Raw genomic sequence first — 23,014 nt, forward strand, 5'->3', positions numbered from 1 at the left:
AATTTCAGCCATTCATTTACAGCACAAAGGACTCACTGACTGAGCTCACACCAACGGACTGAATCAGTTCATCCATTTATTCCTCCCACAGCATCAGTAACATCACATCTCCAGAAAATAGAATTATAATTTACTTTCTAAAATAATAACAATAATAATACACTTGGAACAATCGAATATACAACAATAATCCTTTGTATTTATAATGAAAAAAAAAACTATATTCATCTAGTTGTATTTAAGAGGACTGTGACAGGACACAAAGACGACACAATCACTGGTTGCATTTACACACGACAGAAAATCGGACTTTTGAGAAAACGCGTAGAACAGATTCTCTCCATTCATACTTACAGTTTGTTAAAATACAAGTGTCACATAGGAGCTCACACACATCTGTGTGAGTTTTTGTAGGTGGCACTCTTTGTGTGCAGCTATTGGGACTACAGGTGCTCACGCTAAAAACATCAGCTTGTCCAAATAGATCAAAAGCATAAAAAAAACTACAGTTATTAGTATAGAAGTGGGATTTATTTCACAGCAATACTTTGACATTTTGGGAAATGCACTAATTTGCTTCCTTGCAGAGACTTAGATGAGATGATCGATACCATGCTCACATCTGCACAGTGAGTATGAAGCTAGCAGTCGGTTAGCTTAGCTTAACATGAAGACTGCAAACGGGAAAATGGCTAGCCTGGCTGTCTAAAGGTAACAAAGTGTGCCTACCCGCACCTCTAAAGCTCACTGCTTAGCATGTTATATCTCCTCTGTTGAATCCCAACATTGTCGTTTTTACACTTTTATTTAATTTGTTTTATACATATTTATGCTGGTATGCAGATTTATTATCTTCAGGCAGAGCCAGGCTAGCTGTTCCCCTAGCTAAGCTAATTGGCTTCTGGCAGTAGCTCTACCTTTACCGTACAGACATGTGCATTTCCCAAAACATCAAACTATTTATCTATTTATCTAACCTTGAGCTTCAAAGTTGAATAATAGTGCACGTACATTTTGTAAAATCATAGAATGTCAAGGAACTGTGGTTCAACAGAGGAGCATGTAAAGGCTGTACACACGAGATAAAATGCACTTTAATTAAAACATGTAGAAAAGTTTCAAATCTGATCTCCTGCGTGTGTAAATGCAGCCTGTGTTTTGGCATTTAGACTTTACTGACTGATTGATTCTTCAGTGATCTGTTGATCATGTCTGTTGATGCTCCAATAGATTCTCAAAGATCAGGCTGTCCTGAGCCAGCCGTACAGCAAGTGTGTGTGTGTGTGTGTTTTTTGTCAAATTTTCTAGATTTACCCTCAGTGTGTGAAAGGAAAATGAAACGGTGTGTGTGTGAATGTTTGGACTAAATAACATGTAAACAAAATGTAAACTCTTAGGCTTCTGAATGCTAGCAATGGCAGAGTAGGAACTCAAACTGAATCTCATTTACAACTTTGAACAGGGCAGAACAACACACACACGCACGCACACGCACACACACACACACACACGCACGCACGCACACACACACACACACACACACACACACACACACACACACACACACACACACACACACACACACACACACACACACACACACACACACACACACACACACACACACCATACTACAAACCACACACCCACCAGACACAAATATGCACGGGCAACATGTTGGCACACACACACACAGACAGGGGCGCACATGCACAGACACAAACAGGCACACAAAAAGTGCAGATCGACACACAGCCACAGCAAGGCATTGTGGGAAGGGTGGGTGGGCAGGGGGAAGCGTGTATGTATGTTTATGTGTGTATCTGAGGGTATGGCAGTAAAACCTGGTGTAAGTGGCATGCAGGCATGCTGTGTGTGTAAGGGGTGTGTGCAACTAGCAGGTCCATCATGTGTGCCACTGTGCTACAGTGCTGAGGCTCTAACTGTGCAGAGGTGAGTTTCATAGGGCTCTGGGTATGATGGTGAAGGGCAGGATGGGGCTGCTGGCCTCCAGCTCCAAGGCGGTGAGGAAACACTCTGTGGCAGCGGCAGCGTTTCCCTGAGCCTGCAACACCTCACCCAGGCTGTTCCACACGTCATGAGCCGTACTGAGGAGAGGAGAAAGGACAGGGGGGAGAGGAGAGGATGAGGAAACAGTAGGGGAGGAGAGGAGGAGTGGAGAGAACAGGAGAGGACAGAGGGAAACCGGAGAAGAGCGGAAAGGAGAAAACAGGAGGAGAGGAGAGGAAACAGGGAAGTAGAGGTAACAGGAGGTAATGAGAGAAAAAAGGGAAGCGGGGGGGGGGGGGGGTGCAGGAGAGGGAAAGGAAAGAGAGAAGAGGAGGAAAGAGGAGAGAGGAGAGGGAAAGGGATGTGAGGAGAGAAAAAAATACTGTAGTGAGTGCCCTAAATTATAACAATCATGTACATTGTACTGGCAGACATACGCGCACACACACACACATGCGTGCGCACACACACACACACACACACACACACACACACACACACACACACACACACACACACACACACACACACACACACACACACGCATGCACGCACGCACGCGCACACACACACACACCTACCTGTTGACCTGCACAGCATCCCTCAGGACCTTCTCAGACAGACTGTAGCGCTGCAGCTGGTGAAGAATCAGACCCTGTGGAGCCGCAGAGACACAAACGATAAAAAAAGAGGAAGAGGGTGGAAGAGGAAGATGGACAAAGAGAAGAGGAACATTATTAGGCTTATAGTCTGTTACTGTTATACATTTTAATTCAGTTAAAGGCAGTCAAACTGGTTTTCTTGTTGGAATTTAGAGACACTTTTATGGGAATTACTTACAGCAGCTATGCAATTGCCTTACTTGTAACAGCACCAGTTGTATTGTTATTGTTCCAGTTTTCAGTGCATTTCTATTTCATCACAGAAAGTAAATCACTGACACATCACCAAGCAATGAGCTGCATTATTTTCATAGGCTATATCCTTTATCATAGGGCCACATGGCCAATATATTTTGTTGTCTCTTGTAAGCCCATGCAGGTTGAGCATAATCATATGCAAGAGACATTAATAGAAATAATAAAAATTCATTTTGAGGAGAGTGGAGCATGGTAAGTCAGCACTGATGCAAACTGGCTCTCTGAGACTTTTATAGTCCACATGAGCTAGTTTGGGATGGCCCTGACACGGTGAAACCTCCAGGTGAACGTGCACACAGAGGCAGACAGAGTACAGTGCTCCAAATAGGGCCCAGCCAATAAGAAAGAGGTCGAGGAGCGTACAGAGAAGGTCTAATGGGGCTGTCCCAGAGGACTACAGCTAATTATAAACACAAACCCTCCGGCTGTACGGACTCTGCAGACAATATCTGTTATGTTCTCAAGAGACCAAACACAAGGACAGAGCAGGAGGAGAACAGCAGAGTCTGAGAGGGTGTGTGTGTGTGTGTATTACCAGTCTCTGCATGGTCTTGACATGCGTCGGGTTGATAGACAGGGCCTCTTCATACCAGCGCTTGGCCTCATCCATGTTGCCCCTCAGCTCAGCTATCTGCCCCCTCATGTACAGCACATTATGGGAAGTGGGGAAGAGGTTGGCGGCCTCCTGGGTGCAGGCCGAGGCCTCGGCGGGCTTCGACATGCTGGTGTACACCTCAGCTATCACAGAAACACAGGGAGGAGAGATTGCAAACGTAATCAGAATCAGAAATACTTTATTGATCCCCTGGGGGAAACTGTACAGTACTGGTGCTCCCATTCAAGATTAGAAAGCAGCATGAATTTAGAATTGAGAAAAGTAAGAAAAAACAAGAAAACAAACAGGAGCGACTGTAACGGGCTGCATGCACAGTCTGCGCATGCACGCACCTAACAAACGTAACGTAACGTAATCAACCGATAGCTTGGTGTAATTACTGGAAACAAATTAGATGCTTCTATCTCATAAAATTAGGACTCCATTTCCCATAAATGCTGTTGTTGTGTGGTACAAATAAGATGAGTACAAATGAGATGTTTTATCAGTAGTCTAGACATTTGCAGGCCTTGAGTTTAAGTAAAATGATTTAAAAGCCACAAACAGAACGCTACAATGATTCATGGAGAAAACATTTAAGACGGCAAAAGGAAGAAGCAGAAAATGAGAGTGGAAAACGCAGTGAAGAAGCATAACTCAATTTATCTCCCTCAAATTGCATCAATAAGAAACATTTTCAGTATCAAGGTCACCTAATGCATTCTGTGTGTCACTGTGATGGAGACAGATGCAAACAAAGAATGAGGCAGGAAATGAGTTTGAACTGTCTGCCCGTCTGTCCTGGGATTGGATGATTATATTAGCTGTGTCGCCAAGCTGGAAATGACCACCTCTGACAGGAAGCAGCTGGAGAGATAAACAGGAGCACAAACAACCTCCGTCTGTGTGTGTGTGTGTGTGTGTGTTTGTGTGCTGCCTGCATCTGTTTATGTATACTCTTCAGTCTGCTTATGTTTGTGTCTGCCGGTGATGCAGAAATGAGAGCGGGCGCTCCAGTGTGCTCCATAGGCCATCTGATCTGGTGCGACTGCAAAGGCCATCAAACCGCTGTTAAATGAAGTCTATACAAGGAGGAAGATCTGTGTGTCATAATGGGAGACAACGTGATGCCATCAACCGCAAATCAAGGCAGACCAGTTGATTCAGTTAATCAATACTTACCCACATGGTGGCCAAATACAGCATTTCGGTTGCCATTTTAACTGTGTTTTTTCTTTTGTTTGGAGTCTACAGCACTACCAGCCGAGCATTTTATATCACTGTGTAATGGAAGGGTATTTATACTGTTTATTATATAAGTGTGTACACACTGATGATATTATTTGCTAACATCAAGAGATATTAGCTACACTTACTTCTTACCTACTAATACAAGTAAACAAGGCATTACAGGACCCACAGTGTGTTGACAAGTTTGTTGACTGACGTGTCCACACGCATGACCAGAGGCCAATTCTCAGGTTCAGATGGGCTAAATGCTACATGAGCCTAAAGGATGTAACGGCTGAGTTTTTTGTAAATGTACAACTTAGCGACCTAACCGCATCACAACCACTTGGTAACAATGGGAACTCCTCACTGAAAACTAAAATCTAATTTGAAGCAAAAATACCAGCACAGCGTCTTTATCTGCCCCACTTTCATGTATGTGCTGTATGTGTACGTGTGCATACCTGCATGCAGCCATATCTGAGCCAGGGTCATCCAGGGGTGCAGGGGTCCATGTTTGGGGGCGCTGCTCTGCAGGGAGGAGGCTACCTCAGACAGAGCCTGCTCTACGCGACTGGCTGCTATAGATGTGGCATGAACCGAACCTGGAGGGACAGAATCAAACCGTTAAACACAGGCCACACATCTCCCTGAGGTGCTGACTTACTACTACGGCAGCGTTAGGCAGCCATGTGCCACAATGCAGGATTTGAACTCAACCAAACACAACAGCAGGTTTCACCCATTCCCACAACTTCAGAGAGAAGAGAGGAACCTCTCAGTGAAACCTGTGAGTGTTTGGCTGCGGTAAAAAGCTCAAGACTCCGGGCCCACATTTGGCACACAGTTTCCTGTTCCTGCACTAAAGCCTTTAATCAGTCCACACCATTCCACACGCTGCAACACACAGTGTTATGGCCCTGGATTAACCCAGGTCAAAATGAATTAATTTCAGCACCACCATGCATGAACACAGCATCAATCGGCACTCTGCTGATTAGTGATTGAAAGAAGTGTGTCTTTGATTTTGTCTCTGCATTTAAATAGCATCGGATTATCACAGGGACGCAAAATGGCCGCCACGTGGGACTGCAGATGCACACTGCAGATCTGTGAAAGCAAAACACAATGTGATGTCTGCGTCGTCAACTCCCACAATATGTTCCACATATCATAACGTCCTTCTAATGTTACATAAAACATATATGAATATTTTTGACTTGCCGCTTATCCTCCATTGCCTATTTATCTATTAAGTGTTATGCTTTTTGTTCAAGTTGTACTACTGTATCAATACTTGTACTACTGTATCAATACATTCAGTATGTTGCAAACGCTCATCTTTTTTCCCAAATTGATAATATGATTGATTAATATGCTCCTTCTGTCAGAGGTTTGAGGAGTTAGTGAGTGATTGATACTCCATATTCCACATTTTAGGTGGAATATCTCTTAAAAAAAAAATATATATATATATATTTTTTTTTTTTTTTTTCATGCATCGATTTTGACTAAAAGGTCCAGATAAAAGGATTCAGCTGATAAATATTAACTCAACAATGATTTTAATCCATTACGATGTGTTCTATGTGTGCAATTTAGATTTTGATCAACTTTGTAGAGCTGCTTACTGTTGTAACATTATACAACAGATATTTCTGTTGTACGGCCTCATTAAATACTGTAAAATATAGATACTGATTATATCAGGGTTTAAACTCCCAAATACTCCTCCTCCTTTCACAACTATTGATATGAAGTGTGTGTCTGTGTGTTAAGGGACAGAAATGACCCATGTGTAAAATATGAGTGAGATAAGGATAAAAAGAAGAGATTTGAATATTACAGCTGTGTGTGTGTGTGTGTGTGTGTGTGTGTGTGTGTGTGTGTGTGTGTGTGTGTGTGTGTGTGCGAGAGAACAAGAGTGTGTTACTGATAAGTTGATTTAGGGGAATGACAAAAGGATGTCTCTCTCTTTCACGCAACACAAATGCATTTGAAGTGGAGTAGCCTGGTTTGATGGGCACACTGTAAGAAGTAATATATTAGATGCCAGCATGCAGCAGCCCAGCCTAGTGCAGCACATTCAAACACGTTACAGTATGTTGGAACAAACTGTATTGTTGCCTAACTTGACCTAATATTGATGAAAATCAAACCTTTCAATCAAATCTTTTGCTTTCCTCCCCACAATGTTCTTATCATGCACATTATCATATTTCATACAGGAAGTGAGGCGCGCGGCCTTGACAATGAAATAATAAAGTTATTCAGTCAGTATTTAGTCGGTCCAACAGTTGGAGAAAGAGGGACAGTAGTGGTGCTGTATATTTTCATATGGATTGCTTTCAATTGTAAGATTTTTAGGCCCTAATATTCAAGTCAATCTATCAGCAGGATAGGTAATACATGAATAAAACTGACAAACCTCGAGGCATGAGAACATTTCCGTTTTAAATACATAGAAACAAGTTTTCACTCAGTGACATTCACGCGTGTGCTAACAGATTACTGAGGAAGCTCCCTGCAGCGGCTTGTGTTTACGATGTGGACAATTCACACAGCAACGCATGCACTAAAGCTGCTCACTGAATTAAAGGAATACACTGACTTACAGGAAAGAAAGCCACCAATCACCACACCAGAGGCTGGTCAGTGTGCGTTTCCCCTCTGTGCTTCCAGTGTGATGCACATTTTAACAGCAGCAAGATGAACAGTTAACATTCAACCAGCTAAACCTTGATAATAGATGCACAGAGGTGAAAATAATACATATTTTTATAGATTAACAATTGGGTATCTCATTGTTATTTTTTCCTCTCAACCACTCATCATTTATACCCTCATATAACTTTTACACAATAGCTGGTTAGACATTAATCAACTATGGCAAATAAATTATGACACTTTGGTAAAATTACTGCAATTGAGATCATCAGTTCAACTTCTGACTCATGCCGGCCATGTCAGTATTAGTATTTCTCAATATTACAGCCACATGTCACAGATGATTAACGCTACAAGCAGAAGCTGCTTTTTCCTCTCCTTTCTGGAGTGGCTCTGTGAGCATGTGCTCTCTCTTTTGCTTTACTGAAAATGATAAATCCCGTCAGAAACGGCTTCTTCATCTGCCTTTTACAGCTCAATGTGCTGGGAAACGGCACCCTCTTCTAATATTGTGCCGTAAAGCTTTACAAAAGATTTCCAGCAAAGTCCAAAGTTGCTTCCTGACTCCTTTCACATTGCTTTATTTATTAAATTGCAAAGAATGTGTATGCGCAACACTGTTTTGGAGAGATATTCCTTTAAGTCGTTGTATTCCTTTGAATCATTTACCACCAACATGATCAAAATTCAGCACAATTCTCCAGGAAACTGGCTGCTGCAGACAGCAATTTAAAGCACAGGATATATGTACATGTTTTCTTCGTACAGATACTGCACATATATCGGGACCTCGTCAGGAAAACGAAGGTCAATGGGGACCAAAGGATGGACAGAACAATGGATGGAGAGAAAAAAAATGAAGGTCAGATGGAGGTTAGATGGCTACTTACAAACAGAAAACATGGAGGAAAAACCAAGTGTGTTAGCGTCCTGAAGGCCGCCTTGAAAAAACGGAGGGATGGGAAAAAACAGAAAGACGACTGTTAATGATCAAAAGAGGAATAGACAGAGAAGAAATATCCAAGTCATTACGACAGAAAAAGAAGGCTGATTCTCGAAAGGAAGACCATAGAGCACAATGAGGTTTTCATTCCTCACAGTAGCCTATCAGACCACATCACATGAGACCACCTGCTTCCACTTGTGCCTTTTTTATTCTATGCTTACCTACCAGCAGACCTGCATATTCACTAGTAGTACTAGCTAAACTAAAAGCTTTTTCTGCTTTATAAGTCACGAGAGCTTTGTGTTGACTAGAATTTCTTGGTTCAAATTGATTCTGAAAATGAGGCACAGTGCAGAACAGCATTACATCTGCATTTCAGCACAGTTCAATTTAAATATGAGATATCTGCACCACACATACCTCACAAAGCTTTTAATTGACTAACAAGTGCTCACTCATCAAAGTGGCATACAAATATAGTAACAAAAGAATCTAGTCAAGTTGTCAGTAACTGTAATCATTGCGATGGACTTACAGACACAGTTTTAAATAATGCAACAGTTCTCAGGCTGACTGAGAAAAATCATGTCCTGGAGAAAAGAAATAATTGTGTTTTCTTTTGTGCAGCTAAATAATTTAGCTAAATAACAATCATTATTTTCCAGTGCAAACATCATTAGTAGAAGGGATGGCAACAAGGAGAGACAACATAAGGTTGCAACTGGGAAACAAGACAAATTACTGTTGGCTCAAATGAAAAATCCTCACAGAAACAGAGAGAGAGAGAGAAAGGAGGAGGATGCAAAATTGAAACAAAAACAAGAGACAGGGAAAAGCGGATAGATGTGAAGAGACAGTAAAGCTGTAATATGTAAAGAATAATAAGAATCTCTAAGTCCTAGCTGTATCAGCTGTGAGTGTGTGGAGTTTAAATGTGTGTGAGTAAGTCGCAAAAACGCAAAGCAACTGCAGCAGGTCCATCAAGGCTCAACTGCCCTCTAATCCACACCCAAAGCGTCTGTTTTACACGTCAACATGCATGGATTTACACCAGGTCTGAGAACTGTGTGAGGCTATGGATGACACCCACTACTCCGTCAGGGTTAGTCGGTTTAGTTTTCAACTCTGTGGCCATGCTTGTGAGATTTGAAATGACCAGTCGAATTGAAGATTCACCTCGTCTACAATCTCGGTGAGGTCAAAACGGACAGAGGCTCTGTGACTGGTCATAAAAAGGCGCGTATCAAGTTTTTGGGCCATCAGCTTATCGGTCATCTTACTAGTTAGGAGTCAGTGATGAGAAAATTCCCAAAATGATCCACATGACCCAGACAAACTGTTCGCTCCAGTGCTCCAAGATAACACTGTAGCAATGTCCCATGGTAGCAAGCCACTAGTGTTGTCTAAGTAAGAAAATGAGAACTGGAAAACAAAAGGCAACTTTAATACCATAATATCCAAATATATGGCTAGGTCTAACAGGGCCCACATTCACCAAGGGGGAACACTGAGGGAAAAAGTTTCTCAAAAATGTAGTTTGACATAAATAAGTATGTTATATAAATTGCAGAATACTATATATTTGACATAGATCTGTGTCCTGTTTTGAATTAGCGCTGGTGGGATTTTTTGGTTTGGTAACTCAAACGCAGAACAGCCATGGACCACTTTCACCGTTTCCATAGGAAGTGAAGGTGGCAGGCAAGGGAAGACCGTACAGTGTAATGCTAAAAATCACTGCACAGCTGATGATACTTTCCTGGTTAGTGTAGTACGAGTTTTAACAATAAAACAGCATCAGCTACATTTATCAACATACTGTTTAACACAGAGCACTGGAGCAAAAAACACACTGGGAAGGCTCTCATTACTAAACACACAAGTCAATCAATGAGCCAAACTCCCAAAAACTTGGTGTATTCTTTTAGGTCACTCTCCACACCATGCTACCGGCCGAAGGGACGTGGAGGCGGATTACAAGTGGAGGAGAGCTGGCGGAGAGTGACGTGGTTGCAAAAGGACTGAGTCCTGGTCTTGGTGGGCACAGGAGGAGGAGGAGGAGGAGGAGGAGGAGGAGGGGGAGGGGGGAGAGGAGGGAGGAAGGATGGGTTTTTGGGTGGAGGGACAGGGGGAGGCTGGAGGATGAAGACAGGAGAAGAGGGGGAGGACAGCGGGGAGGAGAGGGTGGAAATGGTGGATGGGGAGATGGGGGAGACCGGTTCAGAACCAGAGTGAGAAGAGGAAGAACCTGAGACTAAAACAAACAAAGGAAATAAAACAGAAATGAGTGATATCAAGCAAGGAATAAAGACAGGAAAGACACACAGATCGCTGGTTCTTAATCTGCATACAAACTGGAAGCAACATTTCTAAACTTCTCTCATATTGTAAATTAAATATTGTATCATTTGTCACAATATAACAACTCCTAGATAAAGCAACATATTAAACACAACAACCGAAAAGAATATAGAAAAATAAATAATGTTGCCAAAGCAACAGAAGTAGATGTGAGGGATAATGGATCAATATCAAAAGAAGAAAGAGGAAGCCATATCTCCCATCATTGACAATAGGTGATTTATCTCAACTGGATTAGTTTAACTGGGGAAGTGTGTGTGTGTGTGTGTGTGTGTGTGTGTGTGTGTGTGCGCCTACCGGTCTCTGGGTCGCTGAAGTCAGGCAGAGTCATGGCGTTGAGCTGCCGTCTGTCTGCTATGGCTCTGTCCAACAGGCTGCTGCCTCGCCCGGAATCACTGCCACAGACACACAGTTTACACACGAGCACGCACACACAGACACAAACAGACATAAACAGACACAAACAGACAGACAAACCAAGGCTTGAGTGTTTTTGTAATCCCTGGGTTGCTAAGCAAACATGGTCTCCAGAATCAATGTGGTCAACAGGAGCTGGCTGCACCTGCTCTCTGTAAGTTCAAACTTAACTATAATGCTATAACTATAATGAAAGTGTTTACTAAGTGGAGATTTACACATCACTACATTAAAACAGGTTACCCCACATAAACAAATTCTTACATGGAGATTAGTTGATACTACATATTTACAGCCACTGACTGCCAGGTTTAACTGTTGTGTAGCTAACTGAATCAACAAACGTATAACCTGTTTAGACTACAGAGTAAAAGATGAAACATGGTCAAGATATCTGATGCGTATCTTGATCAAAATGCTGTTTAATAATGATGTAAACTACAAAGATTTTCAATTACATTTCACAACAATTACATTACCTTACACATATATTTTGAATTACAAAACATTAGACTAAATTACTAAATCATTAGATTAGGGTAACTGGAAATGTCCCATTAATTCTAAACTGCATGAACAATACTAAGGCTGAAATACATATATGTATAAATGTATAAATAATGCATGTATAAATAAAATAAAGTGACTTACATTTACCGATTGAGAGTATCATTTGGCCTTCTAAAACTGTTATTTTTGGCAGCATGTGATCCTAAAGAGACTTCCTGTTCACGGAGTTGATTGCTTTTGATTGGATGGCGCTACAGATGTTTCCTAGCAACCGATTTACACATTACACATTAAGTCTTTCCGGGGTAATGCATCCCTTAAGTTTTAATGGTGCGACCCGATTTAGTTGATAACTAGTTTGAACGAATGAAACCAAAACATCAAGATCGGTATTTGAATTTGGAGTGAGTGTGTGTGTGTGTGTGTGTGTGTGTGTGTGTGTGTGTGTGTGTGTGTACGTACCTGGGGTTGGTAAGGTTGTAAAAGCTCTTCCAGATCTGCAGCATGTGTTTACAAGTGAGCAGAGCTTCTTCTGGGCCTCTACACATCGACTCCAGCTTCACCTTGGTATACAGCAGACTACAACACACAACACACACATAAACACACGATAACAAGCTTTGAGTGCACTTTAAATGGAGGTGTTGCTGTAGCGTGCAAGTCTTACTTGAAGTTCTCAGGGTACTCGGACAGAGCCATCTCTATAATATTGAGACCGTCGTGGTAGTGTTTCTGAGCAGAGAGCAGCAGGGCCAGCAGGTGAAGGGAGTGGACATCATCCCCTTGAAGCTGCAACGCCTGTCGAACATAGCCTAGTGCCTCGGGGATCTACACACACACACACACACACACACACACAAATACAAACTACAGGTTTTCACGTACAGTTGGGATAACACGCACCATGTAAAGTGACAGACGGGTCTCTGTCTCTGTTCCACGCCTCAGCCCTCCACGGTTTTGATGTGTACATAGTGATTTTCTCCAGTGATTACTAAAGACTGTGTTACCTGTCTGGACACAGCAAGCTGCAGCGCCAAGTAGAAGGCTGCTAGGTGGTCAGTAGGAGACAGACTCTGAGCTCTACAGAGACAGAGACAGAGAGAGAGAGAGAGAGAGAGAGTGTGTGTTCAGACATGCTGAATAAAAAGTTAATAAGATCAGATCAAACTTTAAAAAGATCCCTGCAGGGAAACTGGGTCGCTGCAGTAGCAAAGGCAGCAAAGTAATGGAATGTGTGAGAAACCCAACCAGAGGATGTTTAAACATTTAGACGCGATTAGAAACTATAACACCGTATTAATAAACAGAATGGCTGAATATAAAACAAGAGAGGATATATCGCTGCATTATAACAATGTGGTAAATAATGCAGAGCATGAATATTATGCCCATTAAGACCTTATACTTTATTAATAGATAAAACCTACAGCGTACATTCATAGTTTTATCACAATCTCCAGGAAGAATAATTAATAGAAAATGTGTGTAAAAAGTGTGTAAATTATTGTTCCAATATAACCCTCACTATCAGAACATAATCATGGATTGACTGTGCACACAGATGACAAAAAGAGGGTTCAAATGATACAGGTAAACACAATGAATTGTAGTCATTTCAGAACAGGTTTCGTTTTGTGAGAGTGAAAGGCAGTTTGTGCTGTGACAAAGTAATTCTGAAGGAAATGTGGGTGTAAAAGAGATAACAGAGCAGAGCAGCATGGCTCAGTCCCAACCTCTGGAAGGCTCCCAAAGCTTTCCTCTGGTACTCCTCCTGTGTGCTGCGCAACGATGCTAAAAGAGACGCAGAGAGACAGAGTCAGGGACAGAAGGAGAAAGAATGCAGTCAGTTACCTCTGACAATAATACAAGATGGGCAACAATATTTACTAAAGTAGAGTATTTGAAGTGTTGGTGTGTCTATCTGTGAAAACATCACATAGAGAACAAAAAAAACAGAAATGAATGTATGCGGCGTATTTTCTAAATTTCACATGAGACATGTGTCATCACTCACAATAACTGGCCAAAGAGGTAACCCCCCCAAATGTCCAACCTTAACACCACACTACAAACGCAACAAAGTGTCCTGATTTAGCAAGACTATCATCCTTTCTAGTCAGGGATGTACAAGAACACACAAACACACACACACACACACGTACAGAGAGCTTACCATCAGTGGCTTTGAGGCTGTAAACCAGCCCGATGGCCAAGTAGCCTTTGGCTCTGAACTCAGCTGCTTTCTCCCCCATGTCAATCACCATCTTTGCAAAGCACTCCCCCTCATCCAACTGTATTGTTGGGAGTAGATAGACACATAATGAGAAAGAATGGAGAAAAACAGAGAACAGGTTTGGGGGTAGAATAAGGTGGTTTTAGAAAATTAAAGTTAAGAAAATGAAAATATCTAGTAATTTATACACAGAACGGTAACTTAAGAGCAACGAGCTCTTAGCTAGTTCATGTCTGCAAGACAGTCCTTACCCAGTGCAGAGGTCCGATGCACAGCTTGACAGCCAGCAGTGGGATGGTGGGGTCGTCAGGCTTCAGACGAATACACTCCTTAAGGACCTTGACGGCGCGAGCTGATTTCCCAGCAGCCATTAGCGACAGGGCGAGCTGGTACCACAAATGGAACTCCTCAAAGGCAAACTTCATAGCTCTCTCCAAACACTGGAGACAGCGGAAATAGGACACGTTCCATCAGTGTTATCAGGGTATCTGTAAGCTTCATCAAGTCGTGCAGCCATTGTAGAGCCAATGAGATTGTGATAAGAGATTCATTTGTTTGGGGAAATTAATGTGAAAAAGAAAGAATGTGTCGTTTTATGTGGGTGTACTCTTTTCACAATCACTATGATTGTTACTATGTTATGTTGCCCACAGAGGGATTACTCACCTCTGACAGCATCTCGTACTGCCCTCTCCTGCCCAGAGCTATAGTCAGCAGGTCGTACACCACCGAGGCCGACTGTAGGCTGATGATACGATCGTTGTTGTGTTCAGGAATTCTGCTCAGGACAGCGTCGCGGTTAGCCTGAAACATGCAAACAGAGACACAGATGTAGATTTCCAAGCCTGAGTTGTGAATTCCTTGCTTTAGAGATGGGTGTTTGTGTCTTACCATGGACTCACTGATGAGCAGCAGCAGCAAAGCTTCTTCTGTGTTCTCTTGAGGGCAAAACAGACTGAGAGAGAGAGAAACGCACGAGAGAGTCAGAAAGACGAAGTTGGAAGAGAGAAAAGGGAAAAATAGAGAAAAAAAGTGATAAGGAAAAGATACAGGTGAAAAAGTACATTGGCGACAGCTTCATTTTGGAGCCATGTTGGCTGTCTTTCCACTGTATTCCCACTTTAGCATCAACAAACACACGTTATCACTTACTTCTCTCCCGAGTACACCCGTGGGCGTCGGCTTAGGTTGTAGTTCTTGCTGTGAGTGTGTCCTTGCCGCGTGGGATCGTCCAATGGCGACACTGTGGGTGGGTCTTCCAGAGGAGACCAGTAACTCTGTTCGCACATTCCTCTGAGCAAGATCTCTGCAAGCTGCCTGGCTATGGTCTGCACACACACACACAGACACACATATACACATGCACATTTGGCAAAGATACTCTGGCACCAACACAGCAGCAATCTGTTTACTTGGGGCTTACTTTGCTTCTAATATACTCATAATATAAGAATATATTTCACCCCCTATTACAGACTGTAATATGGATTCTTTTGTCATCATGTACAAACAAAATCAAATATTACGTCGACTTGCTTGTGGTGGGTTTTGTATCTACATCGATAGAAATCTGCACTGAAGTTTAGGTTTGCCCTTACAGTTTCTAACAGATCAGACAGAAAGGCTGGAGAAGATTTTCAGATTCTACAGATTGAAGCAGTGTGTAAATAGTTGACAGTTTGGGAAATACGCTTATTCGCTTTCTTGCCAAGAGTTAGATGAGAAGATTGATATCACTGTTTGGTAAATAAGAAGCTAGCACCAGCAGCTGGTTAGCATAGCTTAGGATAAAGAAAAATCATCCTAGCAGCATCTGTAAAGCTCACTTATTAACATTATCTAATTTGTTTAATGCGTACAAAAACCAAAGCAAAAAAAACGACAAGTTGGGGGTTATGTGCGGACCATTTCCTGGCTGGAAGAGGACTTCTGAGGTTGCCAGGCAACCAGTGGAGACCTAATCTGACCATCTATCTATCTCTCTGTAGGAAAGCAAACAAGTGTATTTCCCAAAACGTCAAACTATTCCTTTAAGTAAGCCAAAGGAGAAGTGACACATGAACATCTCCTACTCTCAAAAAAAAGCCAACCTCCCAACCCATCCCTCACCATGCGCAGGCTCTGGGTGGTTCTGTTCTCAACAGCCCGAAGAATCTCCCGAAACCGGCCCACGCCTCGTGTCAGGTTGCTACGGCAATGTGTTGAGGAAACAGGAAGAAAAAACACTTGTCAGAGTCTGTAGTATGTGTGAATCCAAGATATCTCAAAACAGACACGTGTGTGGGACATGATGTAAAGCCGGTAACATTCACATGTCTCAGGACTTCAATGTTTGTTTATATTTTTTAGATATTCCATGCTGCGCTAAGCAATTTTGCATGAGAGCAAGTTTTTAGGGTTGTTATGGTCAAAAATGATGTACATTATGTATGTAAACTTAATTTTCTGTGTGAAAAAAAGTGTGAGGAGAGGGAAGCAAAACAATGAGCTGGCACTGGGCAAAAAAAAAAAGCTACAAAGACAGAAAACTGTATATTAGATTTCATCCAGTCCACTAAAAACATTATATCTTCCAGCACAAGGCTTTAGCAGCTGCTGCAGCCCTGAAACAGTCTCTGCTGTACTTAAAACAACAACAACAACAACAACAACATTGTGGGAACTACTTCCCGCTGCACTGTGTAAGTTACTTAACTGTGTTCACACTTTTCTGGTTTATCAACCTGTCAGCAGCTTTGTAACACGATAACTGCAAAGTGGGTGGTAAGTGCCCACAAAGGGCTGTTTTTAGTTTCTGCTCTTTCTAAACTAGAAAATAGTCAGGAGTTTAAGAGGAGTGTAAATACCACTTAAAAGGTTTCTAGTTTTTTACTTGAAACTCTCTGTTTTGTGGTTCTGAAGTGACAGACAGGCAACCCTCTAGTCTCTCTCTTGATTTTCTCTCTCCAGTATCCATCCATCCACTGCCACCCTCTCTTACCCGTTCTTGAAATGGATGACGTGGGCCCTCTGCAGGCCCGTCTCCAGGAAGTAGCCCAGTTCCAGGTCCTGGGCTGTCGGACCAGGCTTTGGGCTGCGGTTCTGAATTCCCGCCGACAGCGCCTGCAGGAACAGACATACAGGGATAAAGAAAGAAAAACAAAAGTTAACTGCAGAGAGAGAAGTTTTGCCTGAGACCGTCCTAACCTAAATCAATGCTATCTTCTATATTTCTTACCTATGCATGAAAATATGCTGGTTTCGTTTGTGTGTTAGGGGCAATCACACTGAGGCGAAGTGTTACTAACAAGTGTCAGATCTCACACTGTTTATTTACATCATAATTTACATCCATGTATAATGTTTTTAGTTATATTAATAATCTCATGAGGACTTAAGAAGTGACCTTACAAGAGCTGAAACAATAATTGGATTTATCGATTTGTCAAAAACAAATCGTTGATTAATCATCAAGTAATTTTTCCGGCAAAAAAAGCTAAAATGTCTCTGGTTCCAGCTTCTCAGTTGTGAGGATTTTCTAAACAAGACATTTCAAGACTTCATCTTGGGCCTCTGGAATTTGTGATGGGTATTTCTCACTATTTTATAGATGAAATGTGGAGCCCTACACCTTAACTAATTCATAATATAACTAGGATATTTTAAAATATTCCTATAACTCATGACATCTTATACCACATCCATCCATTTTTCCCATCATACCTTATATTACACATCTATATCATACATGAATTTAAGTATGTAAGTAGATCAATGTTGGGACTGCTTGATTTGTATCCTCCTGCCTTTTATTGCAGTTTACTGTTGTTAGCCAGATCAGTCGGTGCATGCTCTCTGACATTCTCTAAATAAAGAGGAAGAGATTTGTTTGCCAGTTGGCTGTCATAAGCGGTAATGCATTAGTCAAACTTATACACTGTCAGCAGAATATTCATCACACACCCACGGGGAGGGCAAAGCACTTGGGATGCTAGCAAGATATTTGGTGACACTGCGTGAGAAAATGCTGCAACGGATAGTGTGCCGTCAAAACTACAGGTCTGATTGAAGACATGACATAAAAAGAAAAACTACAATACCACAAAACACATACCTTCTCAGCCTCCTGCAGGTAAAGCAGGGCAATGTCTCCGGACTTTTCGTAGCAGGTGATGATGTCCTGCTCCCGCTCTGTTGTGCTCCTATTGGACGATGGAGACCCAGTGTTCTTATTGGACAGAGATGGAGAGGCAGCTGGGACCTTCTCTAGACACAGTCCTGAGGGGAGGGAGGGAGAGGGAGAGAGTGCTCAGGGTGACAGAGAATAAACAGAGAGTGACTATACAAAGGCCACGAGTCAACTATCAGTGTCCGGGATTCATTTTAGCCTTTCAAACTATTAGTATACACAATTTCATCATAGTGTTTTGGGGGACTGGTTTTCAAACCAATCTGCTTTATGCCTTAAACCATAATAAATAATCCATACTCATTACATTCGTAGATTAGCAACATGCAAATTGTATTCTGTTACACGGACAAATGAAATAACAATAGAATGGCATTAAAAAAGGAAAAAGACAACTGAAAATACATTATTCAAGGGCAACCAGAGATGCCTGATGTGTGTCTGCGTGCATCCATTCACATTACAGTTCATCCCGCAGTCACTGATCAGCAGTGACACTGTACTGCCACAGTGTGGAGCAAAGCAGTAGTGCAGAGGTTAGGGCACACTGGATTGGATGGCAGGTGAGGTGAGACATGAAACGATGAGTGGACTAGGTGTGTGTTTATACCTTTAGTAGCGTAGGCCTCTGCTATCATGGACAGCCTATACACTGGAGCTCCCACCAGCTGCATGTCTTCCAGGTTCACCCTGCTGTAGTGACCTGTTCATTCATCAGTTATGTATCAATTAATAAATCAATTGGTACACTAGTATTTTATACATACAAGCATTGTTTTGATGAATGAAATTATGAGTAAATAAAGCAAACCTACCTAAAGCGTCTCTGTATTCTCCCTCCACATAGCACAGCTTGGCCATCAACACACTGGCTTCCTGGATGTAATCAGCCTGGAGGACAGAAAATCTGAATTTAAAAAACATTTTTATAGAGAAAATGTCTTGAGTTGTGTCCATCTTCAGATTTTTATGTACTGGTTTTGAAAAGCTTGCATGAACAACATTTTTTGGCACTAAATGATGTGACAGAAACAGAACAGTTTGTAAAATAAATAAGAAACAAAAGGGACTACGTGTAAAAGGTGACAACACAGGCAAGGCCCAAACTAAGCAAGTCAATTTGTCAACCATCTCTCCATCCACAGTCACCTTGAGGTTTCCTCTGTCCAGAGCAGCAGTGAGGTGTTTCCTGACCTCCACCAGTTTCGGTCGTTGGCCCCTGGGACTGGCTCCCTGTTTGATGGGGTTCTCCTTCAGGTACATCTGAAGCTTGCATTCCCCTTGCAACAACTCCCCTAGGTCATCTACACACACACACACACACACACACACACACACACACACACACACACACACACACACACACACACACACGAGAGGTTAGGATTTCTCCTGACGATAAGTCTACTGGTCCATAACGCTCAATCTCTCCACCACTTTAACAGGCTTGGGGTAAACAAATAGAGTCAGCCTAGGATCCATCTGCCAGTTTAAAGTCGAAGATCAATTTACAACCGATTTAAAATGAATTGATGCATACAATTGACACTTTCTAATGACAATGTGTCCTCCGGGTGGTCAACTTGACTGCGACTTGCAGCAAGTAAATCTGCTCATGGAGAAACACTGCTGTGCTTACACACATACCAGCCAGAATTATGTATACCAAGCTTAACAAGCTTCTACATCGTGTGTGTGTGTGTGTGTGTGTGTGTCTGTGTGTGTGTGTGTGAGTGTGTGTGTGTTTAGCGGTTTAATGGGTGAAATGAGCAGTAATCCTGTTACTGATCCCAGTCAGTGATCAGAGCTCATAGCTCCAAAGTGCCAAATTACATTCCATAAGGCAGCATTTTTCAAAGCGTTCATAAATCAACTGCAGCATTCACATCTTCCACAATTGTAAAATAGCAGTTTTTTTTGTTACATACATAATACATGAATTTAGTCTATAATACAATGACATTTATTCTATGCGAGAATAACATGTCTCACCAAAATAAAGACAGGAAAATAAGGCTCTAAAATAGTGTCAGTTATTTCACTGAAAGTCAACAGACCTCACATGCTATTTGTTATTTGGTCACATTTACGGTCAGGGGATTTTAACACTCTCACTGAAGCCATTAGAATCATTTTTTGGCTTGCAGTTTACCAAAGATCTAACAATATTTCAGTTTTAAGACTATAGTGCCACAAGCCCACAGTTTCCCTCCCCCTACAGATATACAAAGAGAAGAGCAGCACGCCTCCTTGGCTGTGGTTGCTCACCTACCACTTTGTTTTTGTTTACTTAGATAGAGCTCTTAACGTTTGGCCTTTACTTTGTAGAGGAATCTCGCAGTCACTGGAATTTGGCCGCTGAAGCTCACTATTACTGTCTGAATTACACACCATTATAGCTACCTTAAAGGGTAACTTAACACCAGCTGAGCGTTTTGCTGCCCTCTCTGGTTGAACGTTTTAAACCTGTTTCACCGCCGACCACATCCAACAGTGATGTCACAGTGTCCTGGAGTCCACCTGTACTTCACTGCAGCAAGGTGAGAAGTTGAACCACTGGAGGTCAGCAAAGACAAGATTTTCAGGGGGGGGGGTTAAGTTACTCTTTAAAGACAAGATGAAATGTCATTTCGAGAGTATCTAGCTTCCGTATCGTGACGTATTTCCCAGTGAAACAGAATAGGCAAGCGGGACATAACTTTGGGAGGAATTTGATTTGGACATTGAAAAGTGGGTGTGTCATAACCAACGTATGTTGTTGCTAGCTAGCTAACAAATGAATCTTAGCTGCTAAACGATAGACTGATAGGTGGATGTCTTGATATTATTGGTTGGTTCAAGCTGATTTTGATATAAGAATTAAAGAAATAGATTTTTTGTATTTTCTTTGGCATATATTGTTAGATAGGTGCACAATATGACTGGGGATGTGATCTAAAAGGGTTAAAAAGTCATTTTTCATTTCATCTCGACTTTAACAGGAAGATTCCAGGGACTGAATAGAAGATATCAATCACACTAGAAGTCTTTACGGTAATTAAATGCATTACCACCATGGGCAGTCTGCCTTGGCTACTCACAGTGGTGGCAAGATAGAGCAGCATACACATCTGCAGCAGAAGAGCAAGTATAGCATGACAGGCTCTAGGTATTTGTCAGTTTGGAAGATGTATTGGATCATTTCAATGTAAAAGTAATGACAATAGGTGAATTTAAATTGCCGGGCAAGATCGGATACAATAGCGTTTACATGTTTACATGTAGGCCAGTTCCTTTTCATATCATTATGTCAAGAAAGAAACTATAATCTCTGTCAAATTTTAATATTTGTATATATGTTCTATGTGTGTGTAGCATAAACGGGCTACAAATACTTTCACTGTGCAGCCCTGTGTTATAAAATGACAATAAATGAACCGTGATGCCTTTGATTTACTTTATGACGTGCTGTGCGGCTGCCAGTAGTGCAATTTGCAATTCAGCATCAGCAAGGAGGTTGACAGCTAGCATGTAGAAATCACGCATCTTAGCCACACAGCTAACTTAAGTGAAGCTAGTTGCGATGCGAAACCTCAATTAAAAATCTGCCAATTTTAGAATGCGGTTATTGTATCATACAACTCAAGCAATGACAGCATTAACGTCATCACAGATTTTTGAATGGAGTTCCGCTTGACGGGGGAGCGAAGAGAACCGGGGTGGGGGGCAGGACTGTCAGACCGCAGGAACTAATTGTTAGAGAGTAAGTTCTCCATATCTTAAAACAAAAGTGTCTCAGTGTGTAGACACCACGCTGCCCAAAGGCGGTGAAACCCCCTGTGAAAAACCATCAAGTCTCTTCCGTGACCTCTGCTAGCTAACTGGCTCTGTCCAGGGCACAGTGCAGGGAAACTCCTAGCATCGGCTGCTGCTGTCAGGAAGTACCGAGGACTGAGAGCAGGGAGAAGGCCTTACATACTGAATGAACCAACAACAGGGAAGCCCGCACATTTCTTACCGTTTGATATTAGTTTGGCTGACAGCTGTCGCACTAACTCCGGTATCTTGTCCCATTGACACTCTGAACGGCACCGCTCTATCTCGGTCTCCAGTCGTGAGCCAGACTTCCTTGCTGTCATTTTGGTGAGTGGGCTCGACTGAACCAAAACACCACAAGAGGATCCCTCTCGCTGGTAGGAGTGTCAAGCAAACGCGCACGAGAGATACAGCTTCCGGTCACTAACTTCGAAATAAAGCTTTGATTGCCATGGTTACAAATTTGATGACAGTATCACTTTGAGTAAAAAACATAATTTATGGTTTAAATTGCCGTGTTAGATGACGCAGCTTACACTGGTTGCGGTTGTATCACAGTAAGAACAAAAAGTCAGAGTAAAAAGTGAGCAACTGCTTTACTGAAGCGAAATAGTGACATCTAGCGGTCAAGAGTGTATAACTACTTTCCTCTTGCCAGCAGGGCACCATAGCTGGATTGACTGTAGGTCTCTTGATACTAATTATGTTATTAGTAACGCCTGTACTTTTCTTGAAAGTAACTGTCATCAAATTACTAGTTATTTCAAGAGACTTGATTTTACAGTACAAACTTCATCTTTAATTTGTGGTGTGTAGAGGTATCTAAAAGGCCTTCAATATAATTGCATTTTTTATAAACATTTATGAATTGTATTTTATATTTTATCAGACTATATGTGATGTATGCTACAGTATGAAATATGTATGATCCGCATTAGAAGTTTTCAGATTCTTTGCTTAAGTACAATGATCAATACCACAGTGTAAAAATACTAAATTACAAGAAAAAGTCCTGCATTCAAAATTGTACATGAGTAAAGTACAAAGGTATTATCAACAAAAGTACTCACAATGCAGGCAAAATGCATTTCACTGTAATTATACCTTGTATGATTGCACGGGACAAATGAATTGATTGACTGATTAATTGATTGAGTGA

General features: G+C 41.9%; 1 protein-coding gene across 2 annotated transcripts; it reads right to left on the bottom strand.

Annotated features, from left to right (window-relative positions):
- Window positions 1–1,498: 1,498 nt before the first annotated feature.
- ttc7b (tetratricopeptide repeat domain 7B) lies at window positions 1,499–22,178 on the bottom strand. Of its 2 annotated transcripts, XM_070919993.1 has the most exons (23): window positions 22,058–22,178; window positions 19,210–19,364; window positions 18,876–18,951; window positions 18,671–18,763; window positions 17,986–18,149; window positions 16,873–16,994; window positions 16,002–16,080; window positions 15,045–15,220; window positions 14,784–14,847; window positions 14,559–14,696; window positions 14,144–14,332; window positions 13,833–13,950; window positions 13,393–13,450; window positions 12,667–12,739; window positions 12,324–12,484; window positions 12,119–12,235; window positions 11,027–11,124; window positions 10,347–10,622; window positions 8,313–8,363; window positions 5,220–5,360; window positions 3,466–3,668; window positions 2,592–2,665; window positions 1,499–2,108 (listed from the first exon to the last, which is right to left on the bottom strand). In XM_070919993.1, exons 1-23 carry the CDS (start codon window positions 22,176–22,178, stop codon window positions 1,961–1,963), a joined length of 2,895 nt encoding a protein of 964 aa, XP_070776094.1. In that variant the 3' UTR covers window positions 1,499–1,960. The 2 variants fall into 2 exon arrangements, with proteins under 2 accessions (XP_070776094.1, XP_070776095.1); XM_070919994.1 differs by lacking the exons at window positions 8,313–8,363; window positions 10,347–10,622.
- Window positions 22,179–23,014: the final 836 nt, after the last annotated feature.

This window comes from Enoplosus armatus, chromosome 15 (genome assembly GCF_043641665.1).
Source record: "Enoplosus armatus isolate fEnoArm2 chromosome 15, fEnoArm2.hap1, whole genome shotgun sequence".
In the NCBI taxonomy this organism is placed as follows: Eukaryota; Metazoa; Chordata; class Actinopteri; order Centrarchiformes; family Enoplosidae; genus Enoplosus; species Enoplosus armatus.

Bases quoted from the DNA above. Each gene is read 5' to 3' on its own strand.
- ttc7b (XM_070919993.1), bottom strand. From the start codon at position 22,178: ATGACAGCAAGGAAGTCTGGCTCACGACTGGAGACCGAGATAGAGCGG. The intron at 15,221-16,001 runs GTGAGGGATGGG...GTGTGTGTGCAG, and splicing joins CCACCCAGAGCCTGCGCATG to ACCATAGCCAGGCAGCTTGC. The intron at 14,333-14,558 runs GTGAGTAATCCC...CGCTGTCTCCAG, and splicing joins AGTACGAGATGCTGTCAGAG to TGTTTGGAGAGAGCTATGAA.